General features: G+C 40.0%; 1 protein-coding gene across 3 annotated transcripts in view; it reads left to right on the top strand.

Moving 5' to 3' along the window:
- The window catches only part of RNF220 (ring finger protein 220), a 245,583-nt gene that overhangs the window by 75,287 nt on the left and 155,143 nt on the right, over positions 1 to 15,153 (top strand). Inside the window, exon 1 of one of the 3 annotated variants that reach the window (XM_077149908.1) lies at positions 3,502 to 3,520. The exons of the other annotated variants lie outside the window; for them this stretch is intronic. Coding sequence (XP_077006023.1) covers positions 3,517 to 3,520 — 4 coding nt within the window. The 5' untranslated portion in view covers positions 3,502 to 3,516. Of the gene's footprint in view, positions 1 to 3,501; positions 3,521 to 15,153 lie in introns of those variants that run through there. 3 annotated transcript variants of the gene reach the window in all.

Genomic DNA, 15,153 nt, shown 5'->3' with positions numbered 1-15,153 from the left:
GGAAATTAGAAAATACCTCAAGATAAATGAAAATGCAACATATTAAACATATGGGATGCAGCTAATCCAGTACTCAGAGGGAAATTTATTGCTATAAATACTTGTATCAGAAAAGAAGAAAGATCTCAAATCAATAACCTAAACTTCCACTTTAGGAATCTAGAAAAAGAAGAGCAAATTAAACCCAAAGCAATCAAAATGGAGGAAGTAATACAAATCAGAGCATAAATAAATGAAATGTAGAATGCTAAAACAATAGAGAAAATCAGCAAAACCAAAATAGCCCCTTGGCAAACCTTGAGCTAGACTGACCAAGAAAAAAACAGAAAAGACTCAAATCCAAAATCAGAAATGAAATGGGAGACATCACTACTAGCCTTACAGAAATAAAAAGAAGAAATTCAAGGGAATACGATGAACAACATATGCCAACAAATTAGGTAACTTAAACAAAATGAACAAATGTCTAGGAAAACTCAAACTACTGGAATTAACTCAAGAAGAAACAGAAAATCTAAATAGACCTATAACAAGTAAAGAATTGAATTTCTGAAAGAAAAAAAAATCCCATGATGGGATCTCTGTATTTTATGCATAATTTTATGTAAACCTATAAATTCTCTTTTAAAAAAGGGCAAAAAAAAAAAAAAAACTTCTTATAGGGGAAAGCCCATTTAGAGAAAACTTAGTGCCACTTCTTCGCAAACTCTTCCAAAAAATCGAAAAGGAAGGAACATTTTCCCTTTGAGGCCAGTATTACTCTGATACAAAACCAGGCAAAAACACTGTAAGCAAAGAAAACTATAAACTGGTATCCCTTATGAATATGGACACAAAAATCCTCAACAAAATTCTAGCAAAACAAATAAAAAGTGGGATTTTTTAATAAGAGATGCACGTTAACATTCAGAAACAATCAATGCAATACACTATATTAATAGAATAGAGGACAAAAACCACGTGATTATCTCCAAAGAAGCAGAAAAGGCATTTAAAAAAACTCAACACCCCTTGATGATAAAATCACTCAACAAACTAGGATTAGAAGGGGATTTCCTAAATGGTGAAAGATTAGAGGCTTTCAAACTAAGATCAGGAACAAGTCAAGCCTATCCACTCTCACCACTTCTATTCAACATTGTATTACATCAATAAATGCAATACAATACAAATGCCCAATCGGCAGCTTAAAGCCCAGGTCACCTTGTATAGTTGAAACCAAGCATGTGGATAAGAGCCAAGGGAGAGAGCCTGGTACATAATGGAAACTCAGTAAATATTTGTTAATAAATGAATGTATGAGCAAGGTATAGAACAGAATTGTGAGGAATACCAGGAACGCCCAGATGAAAGTAAATGCAAAATCACAATGAGATATCACTTCACACCCACTATGATGGCTATAAAAAAAAAATTTTTCAACAGAAAGAACAAGTGTTGGCAAGGACATGGAGAAATTCGAACCCTCATATATTGCTGGTGGAAATGTAAAAAGGTGTCAGCTTTAGAAAACAAGACTGATAATTCATCAGAAAGTTAAATACAAAGTTTCCACTTGACCTAGCAATTCTACTCTTATATACCCAAGAGAAATGAAAATATCTGACCATACAAAAATATGTTCAGTGTTTTAGTTTGCTAAAGCTGCTGGAATACAATATGCCAGAAATGGACTGGCTCTAACAAAGGGGATTTATTAGGTTACAAATTTACAGTTCTAGAGCCATGAAAATGTCCAAATTAAGACATCAGGAGGGAAATACCTTCTCTGAGGAAAGGCTACTGACATCCAGGGTGCCTCTGTCACATGGGAAGTCACATGGCAATGTTTGCTGATCCTTCTCTCCAGGATTCTGGTCTTAAAATGGCTCTCTCAGCTCCTGAGTGTGCTTCTTGCTTCTCCTGGGGTATTTTCTTTCTCTGAGCTCTCTTCAAAATGTCTCTTCCTTTTATCCTGTCATGAAGGACTCCATCAGAGGGATTAAGGCCTACTTTAAATAGGCTAGGTTACAGCTTCATGGAAACAACCTAAGTAAAATGTCCCACCCACAATAGGTCAGTACCCACAGAGATGAATTAAAAGAACATAGCACCATAATTACATAGACTCTTGAATAGGGTGTGAGATCTTGTTGATTTGTACAGATTAGTATGATGTCCTGATATATCCCAGAGTAATTTGGGCAGAGAGAAAAAAAGTATTTGCAAAGTCCCCTTGGGGGACTGAGGAGAAAGGAGAAAATGTTCAACTTCCCCATCTGGGGAATTCCTGATATTCCTGCGAGCAGTGGGGACAACCAATTCAATAGGCTGAACCCTCAGTCTTGGGGCTCTCGCTCCTATGAAGATTATTCCTGCAAATGAGAAGCTAAGCCTACCAATAATTATGCCTAAGAGGTACCCCACAGAGAACTCTCTTGTTGCTCAGATGTGGCCTCTCTCTGTAAGCCAGCTTGGAAGGTGAACTCACTGCCCTCTCCCCGACATGACTCCCAATCTCCCTTACAACATGGGACCTGACTCACAGGAATGAGCTGGGACTACGCATCATGGGATTGAGAAAGCCTTCTTGAACAAAAGGAGGAAGAGAGAAAAGAGACAAAATAAAGTTTCAGTGGCTGAGAGATTTTAAACAGAGTTGAGAGGTTATTCTGGAAGTTATTCTTACACATTATATAGATATCTTTTTTTTTAGTTTAGGATGTATTGGAGTGCGTAGAAGGAAACACCTGAAACTGTGAACTGCATTCCAGTAGCCTTGATTCTTGAAGAAGTCTGTATGAATAGATAGCTTTTACAATGTGACTGTGTGATTGTGAAAGCATTATATCTGATGCTCCTTTTATCCAGGGTATGGCAGATGAGTTAAAAAATATATAATAATGATAAATAAATGAATAATGGGAGAGATAAAGGGTAAAAATTGGGTAGACTGAAATACTATAAGTCAATGAAAGGGAGAGGAAATGGTATGGAACATATGAAATTCTTTTTTTTTTTCTTTTTCTGGAATGATGCGAATGTTCTAAAATCATGGTGAAGAATATACAACTCTGTGATGATATTACGTGTCTTTGATCGTATAAGTTGGACTGTATGTGAATAGATATTTCTCAATAGAAATATTTTTTAAAGAGGAACATAAGCTTTTCTGGGGTACATATCAGATTCAAATCAGCATATGTGTTCATAATATTCATAGAGGCATTATTTGTAATAGCCAAAGAGTAGAAACGATTTGAGTGTTCATCAGCTGGTGAATGGATAAAGGAAATGTGGTATATCCATGCAATGGAATATTATTCAGCCATTAAAAAAAGAATGAAGTACTAATATATGCTATGACATAGATGAACCTTGAAAACATTATGTTAAGTGAAAGAAGTCACAAAAGGCCACTTATTCAATGTTTCCATTTATAGGAAATGTCCAGGATAAACAAATCGATACAGACAGAAAGTAAATTAGTGGTCATCTGGGTCTGAAGACCTTGTGGACAATGGAGAGTAATTGCTAATGGGTATGTGGTTTCTTTATGAGATGATGCAAATATTATAAACGTCACTCATATGATGATTACACAACTCTCTAAATATACTAAAACTGCTGAAATTTATACTGTAAATGGGTGAATTGTATGGTAAGTAAGTTATATCTCAATGAAGAAAAAAAGAAAAGAGGAAATCATGAGGCACTGATCTGGGGCAATAAAAGTGGAAATGGAGAAGAGTGGATAAACCAAACAGAGGTTACAGGGTTAACATATACTGGCCTTAGCTAAAAATTTGATTTATGGACAAGTGAAAAGAAGAAGTCACTTCATGATGAGATTTCTAGTTTACATGCCTGGGAAGATGGTAACCCCATTGATAGAAATAAGGAAATACAAAAAGGAAGAGTAGGTTTGGGTGACAAAATAAATAATTTTAGACTATATAGTGCTTGGCACAGAGTAGGTGATAATTAAATATCTGTTTAATTACTTCAACAGTTCTAGGCACTGAGGATACAACAAGATGATAGTCTAATAGGAATACAGACAACTTTGAAAGTAGTTCCAATAAAATGTGATAGTCATTTTGATGGGGCTGGTACAAGTTGCTTTGGAAGCATGTAGTAGGGGAACTTAACCTAGTTTGGGGAATGAGGGGGATCTAAATGATGAATAGGAGGTAGCTATGCAAGGGGGAGCTGGGCAGGAAGTCATTTAAGTAGAAGGGCAATGAGCTTTCTAAGCAGAATGAACTGTGTATATATTGGCTTAGGGGTGAGAGGGAAATAGAAAGTAGATCAGAATAGCTCGAGCTCCAGGACGGCAGAGATCCATTTTGTTCACTACTGTATTCTAGCATCTAGATTTAGTGTCTGGCATACAATAAGCACTCAATACATATTTATTGAATGAATGAATAAAATAATGGCAAGAGATGAAGCCAGAGAGGTAGGCAAGGGCCAGTTCATGTGGGTCTTTTTTGAGTCGTGTTAAGGAGGTGGGCTGCATTCTAAAGACAATGGTGAAGTCTTTGAAGAGTTTTAAATGGGCAGAAACATGAACAGATTTGTTTTTAGAAGGAGCAGTTTGGCTACATAATAGAGAATAAAAAGAAATTAAGACTGGAGGTAGGGATTCCAATTAGGAAGCTATGATTGTAATCTAGGTGGAAAGTAATGCTGGACTGGATTGGGGAGGGTGGAGTGGGGGGTGGGTTGTGACAGTGAGAGTGAAAAGGAGACTAAATTAAAAGTCATTTGGGAGGTGAAATTCAGCTGGACTAAGTGACTGATTGCTGTGTCAGATAAGTAGCACGAGGAACCAAGAATGGCCCTGGCATAGCTTGGGTGACTGGGTGAACAGTAGAACCATCCATGAGATAGAAGGACAAATCAGTGTGAGGGAAGAGAGAATGAGTTCAGCTTTTGACATATTGACTTATAGATACCTATGGAAAATCCCAGGTAAAGAAGTTGGAGTGTCAAGTAGTTTTTTGTTTTTTTTTAAATACTAAAACACACCAAACGCAAACATTCTTAACTGTTGATCATTCTGTTCTACATATGTAATCAGTCATTCACAATATCATCATATAGTTGCATATTCATCCTCATGATCATTTCTTAGAACATTTGCATCTATCCAGAAAAAGAAATAAAAAGACAAAAGAAAAAAATTCATACATACCATACCCCTTACTTCTCCCTTTCATTGATCACTAGCATTTCAATCTAAATTTATTTTAACATTTGTTCCCCCTATTATTTATTTTTATTCCATATATTTTACTCATCTGTTGATAAGGTAGATAAAAGGAGCATCAGACACAAGGTTTTCACAATCACACAGTCACATTGTGAAAGCTATATCATTATATAATCATCTTCAAGAAACATGGCTTCTGGAACACAATTCTACATTTTCAGGCACTTCCCTCCAGCCTTTCCATTACATCTTAATTAACAAGGTGATATCTATTTAATGCGTAAGAATAACCCCCAGGATAACACTCTCGACTCTGGAATCTCTCAGCCATTGACTCTTATTTTGTCTCATTTCATTCTTTCCCCTCTTGGTTGAGAAGATTTTCTCAATCCCCTGATGCTGAATTTCAGCTCATTCTAGAGTTTTTCTCAATCCTTTGATGCTGAGTCTCAGCTCATTCCAGGATTTCTGTCCCACGTTGCCAGGAAGGTCCACACCCCTGGGAGTCGTGTTCCATGTAGACAGCGGGAGGGTGGTGAGTTTGCTTGTTGTGTTGGCTGGAGAGAGAGGCCACATCTGAGCAACAAAAGAGGTTCTCTTGGGGGTAACTCTTAGGGCTAATTTTAAATAGGGTTGACCTATCCTTTGTGGGGTTAAGTTTCATCTGAACAAACCCCAAGTTTGGGGGCTCAGCCAATAGCTTTGATTGTCCACACTGCTTGTGAGAATATCAAGAATTCAACTTGGGGAAGTTGACTTTTCCCCCTTTCTCATCATTCCCCAAAGAAGACTTTGCAAATACTTTTTTTTTTTAATTAATTAACGGAAGAAAAGAAATTAACCCAAAATTTAGAAATCATACCATTCTACATATGCAATCAGTAATTCTTAACATCATCACATAGATGCATGATCATTGTTTCTTAGTACATTTGCATCGGTTTAGAAGAACTAGCAACACAACAGAAAGAGATATAGAATGTTAATATAGAGAAAAGAAATAAAAGTAATAATAATAGTAAAAAAAAACCAAACAAACAAACAAACAAAAAACCTATAGCTCAGATGCAGCTTCATTCAGTGTTTTAACGTGATTACTTTACAATTAGGTATTATTGTGCTGTCCATTTTTGAGTTTTTGTATCTAGTCCTGTTGCACAGTCTGTATCCCTTCAGCTCCAATTACCCATTATCTTACCCTGTTTTAACTCCCGCTGGACTCTGTTACCAATGACATATTCCAAGTTTATTCTCGAATGTCCGTTCACATCAGTGGGACCATACAGTATTTGTCCTTTAGTTTTTGGCTGGACTCACTCAGCATAATGTTCTCTAGGTCCATCCATGTTATTACATGCTTCATAAGTTTATCCTGTCTTAAAGCTGCATAATATTCCATCGTATGTATATACCACAGTTTGTTTAGCCATTCTTCTGTTGATGGACATGTTGGCTGTTTCCATCTCTTTGCAATTGTAAATAACGCTGCTATAAACATTGGTGTGCAAATGTCCGTTTGTGTCTTTGCCCTTAAGTCCTTTGGGTAGATACCCAGCAATGGTATTGCTGGGTCGTATGGCAATTCTATATTCAGCTTTTTGAGGAACTGCCAAACTGCCTTCCACAGTGGTTGCACCATTTGACATTCCCACCAACAGTGGATAAGTGTGCCTCTTTCTCCACATCCTCTCCAGCACTTGTCATTTTCTGTTTTGTTGATAATGGCCATTCTGGTGGGTGTGAAATGATATCTCATTGTGGTTTTGATTTGCATTTCTCTAATGGCCAGGGACATTGAGCATCTCTTCATGTGCCTTTTGGCCATTTGTATTTCCTCTTCTGGTAGGTGTCTGTTCAAGTCTTTTTCCCATTTTGTAATTGGGTTGGCTGTCTTTTTGTTATTGAGTTGAACAATCTCTTTATAAATTCTGGATACTAGACCTTTATCTGATATGTCTTTTCCAAATATTGCCTCCCATTGTGTAGGCTGTCTTTCTACTTTCTTGATGAAGTTCTTTGATGCACAAAAGTGTTTAATTTTGAGGAGCTCCCATTTATTTATTTCCTTCTTCAGTGTTCTTGCTTTAGGTGTAAGGTCCATAAAACCACCTCCAATTGTAAGTTTCATAAGATATCTACCTACATTTTCCTCTAACTGTTTTATGGTCTTAGACCTAATGTTTAGATCTTTGATCCATTTTGAGTTAACTTTTGTATAAGGTGTGAGATATGGGTCTTCTTTCATTCTTTTGCATATGGATATCCAGTTCTCTAGGCACCATTTATTGAAGAGACTGTTCTGTCCCAGGTGAGTTGGCTTGACTGCCTTATCAAAGATCAAATGTCCATAGATGAGAGGGTCTATATCTGAGCACTCTATTCGATTCCATTGGTCGATATATCTATCTTTATGCCAATACCATGCTGTTTTAACCACTGTGGCTTCATAATATGCCTTAAAGTCCAGCAGCGCGAGACCTCCAGCTTCTTTTTTTTCCTCAAGATGTTTTTAGCAATTCGGGGCACCCTGCCCTTCCAGATAAATTTGCTTATTGGTTTTTCTATTTCTGAAAAATAAGTTGTTGGGATTTTGATTGGTATTGCACTGAATCTGTAGATCAATTTAGGTAGGATTGACATCTTAACTATATTTAGTCTTCCAATCCATGAACACGGTATGCCCTTCCATCTATTTAGGTCTTCTGTGATTTCTTTTAGCAGTTTTTTGTAGTTTTCTTTATATAGGTTTTTTTGTCTCTTTAGTTAAATTTATTCCTAGGTATTTTATTCTTTTAGTTGCAATTGTATGCAAATAGTTTTTTATTCACTGTTCAAATCACTCTGGGATTTATTGGGGCATCACTGTGGACAAACCAACAAAATCTCATGTCCTACTCAAGGTTCCATGTACTTATGGTGTTCAATTAAGCTGTCTACATAAGTTATATTAGGAAATGCACCAGTCAAAATATAAATTTTGTACCAAATAAACATTTTTTGCTTTAGTCTCACACAGAGTCAAGTAGTTTTACCAGAGTGGACTCAGAAAAGGATTCTGGCCTAGTGGCAGAGAGTTAGGAGTTTTTAACATATTTACTGAAGCCTTGGGAGTAATTGAGATCTCCTGGAAGAGGGATATATAGACATGGCATGAATGAGTGAGTGAATGAATGAAATGCAAAAAGCTGCTCTGAATAGCTTTGGCAAGAAATTTGTAAAAGTGAGTAATCTATGGAAAGTAAGGAGGGCTTAAACTAATGAACCAGTGTTCCCTCTTAGCCCTACACTGCAGAGCTGGGACTGAGGGAAGAACGCTTTGTGCCTGGAGTATTCAAGGGTTACTTGCCACATCAGCAGTTCCTACTTTTCACCTTTGCCCTTTGCTACCTCCATAGCAGCATAGCTTCCTAGTCCAATGTGGTGCTGCTGCATAATAGATTTGAGTGATATGGGCTGATGATCCAGAGCACAGCTCTTATTCTAGTTCCTCCCTTCCCCTCCCAACAATGAAACAGCCTCCCCTGTTCACCTAGCGAGTTGCTAAAATTAAAGCTTAATCAAGCATGTTCACTTGGGGATGCTGAATAATTCTGCAGCCACCCCAGAGAACAGGAAACTGCTGGGGCAGACAATTGCATGAGAGCTGCAAGAGGTGAGTTTGCTTTTTTGTGATCCTCCTCCAAACTCCTGATACACAGAAAGAGGGGACTTGCCTCCTGTTTGTCTCTAGCCTGTCTTTTGCCTCAAAGGTGAAAAGTCCTGGCCAGAACCATCTTCCCAGTGAAACTGTGCTGAGTATGGGGGCAAGAACTTCAGGACAATTTCTTTTCCTGTCAGTTTTGCCAGGGGAGAGTCACTAGTGTCACCTTCCAGAGGCCAGAATTCCAGAGCATCATTGGAATTTCCTTAAAAGAAAATGTTGTATTGACAGACATAGTTGATGCGTTTTCTTCACATACCCACCTTATTGATGGTCCAAACACTTTCATAAAGGTCTTATGGGTTCTTGGCATGTATGTATATGATAATCCTTCTCCTGTCCCAATTATTGTGTCCCATGCTTAGAGACCAATCTCCTCCTTTTAAAAGCACCTCCTCTTTATACCTTTGGGCCCTTATCTGCCTATACAGGATAATACAATGAATACCAGGTCTCATCACAGTATAATTGGACTCCAGCGAATGGCAGCTCATTCTACCTGTGTGTGATAATCCCTATTGTTCCATTACCACCATGTGATATTCCTTTTCTTTGACCTTCATGTTGTTTTATTGTGTGAAATAATCCCCCAATCAAGTCTTCCTGCATAAAGGCCAAACATTTATGCTCATTCTCGCTCTCCTTGCCTAGTAAAAGAGAATCATCCCATTCCTCCAAGTTCAACAATTCCTGGTTCATTACTATCTACATTAATTGAGCATATACTACACTGCTCCCAGACTCCCTTTCTCATGTTCCCCTTCTTTCTGCTAGATGTTGCCTCTTAGAGTCTTAAGCTAAATCTTTCTCCAAAGCTAATGATTTTCCTTCCATCTGAACTCCTACAGGATCTGGACTGGACCTAGAGCTTAATGCATGAAAAGCTACTTTTGCTTCCACATAAATAGAAACCAGTTAGGAGGAAAGCCAGGCCTGCCCAAGGAGCTTGCTGCCTGGAAGCCATGGGTCAGGAGTGACCCTGGCCTAAATTGGCTCTGACAGTGGTTGCTTCTCGAGACCTGGGCATGCCAAAAGGAGACCAATATTAACTATGGAGTATATTTGGTGGGCAGTGAACATCCCTATGTCTTTTGTTTGTAGATCTGTCCTGCCAAACTACACCTCTTCTAGGAATCCAGAAGAATAAGATTCATTGATAGGTGTGAAGAGGCAACCCTAGAGGTCCATACAGTCTGGATAGTACTGTCACACACCCAGCTCTAGCACACACAGCCTCACCACCAAATTCTGCCCCAGATGCTGTCAGGATCATTCTTATCATGCTCTCTATTTACTTCAGTCAGCACGAAAAGCTCCCAGATTCCCAGAAAACCTTCATCACCTGAACTGTTTAGGGCTCTGTATGTCCCATCAGCTGGTGGCTCTCAATCTTGCCCACATATTGAAATCACCAGGCAAACTTAAAAAAATACTGATATTCTTAAATTCCCCTCCCTGCCAGATCATGATTTAATTGATTCTGGGTGCAACTTCAACACTGGGATTTTTAAACTCTACTGATGATTCTAATGTTGTGCAGTCATGGCTGAGAACAACTGCCCCAGCAGTCCCCTGTTCTCTGGGGTGGCTGCAAAATTATTCAATTTGACTCCATCTCTCACCCCTCCTCAATTGCCACAATCCATCAAAATCCCCAAGCCAGTGTTTCTCAATCTTTAACATGATCAAACCATCCAAAAGGGCCTGTTAAAACATAAATTACTGGGTGCCACCCCTGAGAGTTTCTGATTCAATTGGTCTGGGATGGCCTAAGGATTTGTATTACTAACAAAACCCCAAGTGTTGCTGGTGCTGCTGGTCCGAAGACCACACTTTGAGAACCACTTCCAATATCCTGCTTTCTTGACTCCTTGCCCTTCTCTCCTCCAATGATCTTATCAGCTCAGTCACAAACTCTGACATTTATTCCCAAACCTTGTCATTACCAATACCTAACCCCTTTAAAATACCGTTTTAAGCATCCTGCTCATCACCACCATTCACTCTTTATTGTGCCCCAATTCCAAAGTCAATGGAACCACACTCCATTGATCCTACCAGCTTTTTCACTATCCCTCACTCCACCATGTCCTAACTTCTCTCCTAATCCATCCTAGATCCTATGTTTCACCACTATTTTTGTTCTCTTGTTTATACTCTCAACTAATTCCCCTGCTATTCTATCTTTTGTTATACTCTACTAGCTAAACTCCAACCCTAAATTTGTTCACCTGTCTTCTCTCTGCTTGGATCCTGCTTCTCGTTTAATTGGGAAAATAGAAGCAGTCGGAAAATAACTTTTCCCTGCTTTCACCATCTCATGTGCCAATACATTTTCATCTGCTCCATTAATCACTTTTCCTTCTTGTTACTATGAGAGAACTGTCATTCTTCTCCCCCAGAAGGCCAACCCCTTCAATTATGGTCTGGATTCCACTCCCTCTCACTTCCTTAAAGACACTGTTCCAGCAGTTTCCCCACTCCACCCCACACATGTCATCATCACTTTTTCTTTCTCTACTGGATCATTTCTGTCAGCATACAGACGTGATAATATTTACTACCTTAAAAAAAAACCACACAAAACAAAACCATTTATTAGTCCCATTTCCCTCTAGGGCTACTTTCTCATTTCGCCATTCTTCTTTATCTCAAAACTCCTTGAAAGAATGGTTTATATTTGCCATCCTCCTCCTCTCCTTTCATTCTCACTTGAACCCTCTCTTGTCAGATTTTTTACCAATCCTTCCTCTAAAATGGCTTCCATCAAGGTTACTAGTGACCTCTCTATTGCCAAATCTAATGGTCAGTCCTCTGTCCACATCAAATTGCTCTATTGTTCTCTCCTTCTAGAAACACTTTCTTCACTGGACTTCTGGGACATCACTCTCTTGGTTCTCCTTCTACCTCAATGGTTGCTCCTCTTTCTCTGGTTTCTCCTTTCTCCTCTTTTTGACACTAAACTTTGGAGTATACTTGGATTTGGACCTCCTATTTCTTCTTCTCTGTTTGTACTTATTCCCTAGTTGATTTCATATATTCTCATGACTCTAATATTAGCCACATGCTGGTGACTCCCGAGTTTATATTTCTAGCCCATATCTCTCCCTTGAACTTCAAACTCAATTGCTTGCTTGTCATCTCTGATTGAATATCTAATAGGCAGCTCAAATTTATAACTCCTAAACTAAACTCCTGATTCTTCTAACTCCACAGACCCAAATCTTTGTCTCTTTTATCTTCCCCACATCAGTAAATGGCTACTCCAATCTTCCATTTGGATCAGGTCCCAAACCTCAAAGTCATCCTTGACTCCTTTCCCTCATACCCTAAAGACAATTTATCATCAGATCTGTTGACTCTTCCATAAGAATATATCCAAAATCTGACCACTTGTCTCCATCTCTATTACCATAACCTGGTCCAAGCCACCATCATTTCTTACCTAGATCATTGCAACGCCTTTCTAAGGTCTCGCTGCTTCTTCCTCTGCCCCTTTTAAAATGTAAAACAAATTCTGTCATTCTGGTTTCCCATTCATGTCAAGTAAAACCCAACCTCCTTATGAAAGCATAAAAGACTCCATATTATCTGGACTCCCTGCTCCCTCTCTGACCTCCTGCCCTAAATCTCCCCTTTGGTCTCTTTGCCTCAGGCTTTTTGTTCCTTACTCACCAGTTTAGGGCCTTTGCACTTGCTATTCCCTCAGGCTGGAATGTTCTTTCCCCAGAAGCTCCCTCACTTATGGGCTCTGTCAAAATTCTGACTCTATCAAGAGGCCTTCCAGGATCTCTCACCCCCTCATCTAAAATAACTCCCACCTGGCATTCTCCAGACTCTTTTCTCGCTCTGTTGTTCTATATAGACTTATACCTTAAGCAATATGTATTTATTGATTTATTCATTACCTCACTCCACTAGAATGTAAGCTGTATGAAGGAGGGTCTTTTTTTGTTCACTGCTCTTTCCCCAATATCTGGCATTTGGTAGATGCTCAATAAATATTAGTTGAATTAATTAATTTGTTAAAAAATGTGTTTCTCCTTCCTCCCCGGTGGCTACAGCCCTATGGGCAGGTGCTCCTAGGCTGTTTTTCTCCATTTTATAATACCCTCCTGGCTACCACCAGGCCCCCTCCCTTCCCTAGGGCCTACCGTACCATTCAAATTGCTCCTGCTGCTGAGTAGGGCGTTAGTCTCTTAAGAGAGAGGCAGGTGGGAGGAGCTCCATCTGGTGTCCAGGAAAATAAAGAAGCAAGCTTAGGTCTGCTATTCTAGGTCTACCCTTGAGTCCATAAAGCGGGACTGAGGAGTCATCAGGTGCCCTCTGGGCCTAGACTTGCTCTTGGCTCCTGTACTTTCCTGACAGAAGGTGGGCCTAGAGCCCCCAGAAAGGCCCCAGCTTCTCTTGGTTTGGACAACTGAACAGGACTTAGCACAAGGCAGTGGGGTGGGGGTGGGGGTGGCCGGGAGACAATGGGAGAGCCCAGAGCCAGCTCTCCTTTTCCACCAGCCTGAAGTGATACAATGATACAAAGGGAGAGTCTTGTGCTTGGGGGAAGGGGGGTGGGGAGAGCCCTTTGTCAGGCTATTTTATACATTACTAGAGAGAGTGGGGGGTTGGAAGGTGGGGGAGAGGCAGGGGGCTGGTAAAGGCTGTCAATATGGGGAGGAGTAGAGAGTGGTGGAAAATTTTTGAATTTCAATCAGGTTGGCTTTGAAAGAGTTTAGCTTTTGTTGAAAGAGAGAGAAAGGTTAATGCTAAAGTTGAGGGGGAGGGGGTGGATTCTGAAGATAGAGTCTTGTGTACAGGCCAGTAAACTGTGGGACACCCAGGCCTGCAGAAAGGCTGGGAATGGGAGAGCAGAGAAGGAGCAGATAGATCCCTTCATGGGACCAGAGAGGGTAACCGTCAGAGAGGCGGACTTGGGAAGGAGCAGAAGAACTTTGCCAGGGAGGCGAAGCAGCACAGCGCAGAAGGCAACTTCTGCTCCCCTTTTTGCACCCCTTTCAGAGACTTTGACTTTTTAAGCCTGAAAAGAATGAAGTTCCCTCCCTCTCTCCCCTCCTTCCCCATTCCACCCAATCACAGCAGCAGAGCAGCTGCCAGGACCGACTTTCTGACAAGTACAGGCTTAGGCTTTCTTGATGAGGGGGAGAGACCAGGGTGGCTTAGGACCTCCCCATGTTCAGGAATCAGCTGTTTCCCTGCTCTTGGCCTCTCTCTGCTGACCCTCCTCTGCACCCTACCTCCTCCAAAAATAAAATATAAAAATGTGAAGCCATTGCAGTCTTCAAAACAAGCAGCATATTCCTTTCTTGAAGTTGAGAGGAAAAAAGAAAGGGGTAGAAGGGAGAGCCATAGCCATTACCCAGGCTAGAGGTCTGCAATTCCAAGTCCTTCTGGGGAAGGGGGCCCTGGGTGACCCCTCCCACATCCCATCCCCAGACACATACTGTATAAGGCTCCTGGTTAAGGCTGCATCGTGATCTGGTGTTCTGGGAGTCCCTGTGGAGGAGTCTGGTGGGGTGCTCAGTTCTCTAAATGGCACCACTTTGTGTCAGATTCATGGTTGGAGACCTCCAATGATACCCCAGAACGGGTCCCTGAATGTCAACTTGGAAAGATTAGCAAGGAAAGGGGTCTGAAGAAGATGTTAAAGAGAATATGGAAATGGGTTATTCTAGTTTTTACACTTAGTAAGCATCTGCTCCATGCTAGGCCTCCTCCACCTGGAGTAAATACTCATTCATTAAATATTTGTTAGGCATTCCTTGTGTCAGGCCCTGTGCCAGCCCCTAGGGGACACAGAAGGGAATGAGAACTATCCTGCCCTTAAGGAGTTAACTCTCTAGAAAAGAAAAACAGACAGTGCACAAGTATTTATAATCCGATGAAGTAAGAGCAACATCACCAGACCACGTACTATATTGTAACATACATCACATGCAATTCATCCGACAAGAGGATACTACAAAAACATGTATGAATTATTTATTTAAGATTACATACACATTATTGTCTTTAATTTTGGTGTATTTGAAATGTTTACCAAGGAAAGGAATTTCAGAAGTGAAAATCTGCCCCAATTAGCAAACAAAAAAAAACAAAACTTGGACTCCAAATCCAGGGAAAAAAAGAAAAGTGTGCCATTTCTGTGTGCTAGAAGATGCCCATAATTGTGATTGCCCTTCATCTAATACCACATTAAAAGTGATTTTCAGGTTTTATTCTCCACCTGGCTTGAAACCTTTGG

This window comes from Tamandua tetradactyla, chromosome 2 (genome assembly GCF_023851605.1).
Source record: "Tamandua tetradactyla isolate mTamTet1 chromosome 2, mTamTet1.pri, whole genome shotgun sequence".
Classification (NCBI taxonomy): Eukaryota; Metazoa; Chordata; class Mammalia; order Pilosa; family Myrmecophagidae; genus Tamandua; species Tamandua tetradactyla.
This window is presented reverse-complemented; position numbering and strand designations above follow the sequence as displayed.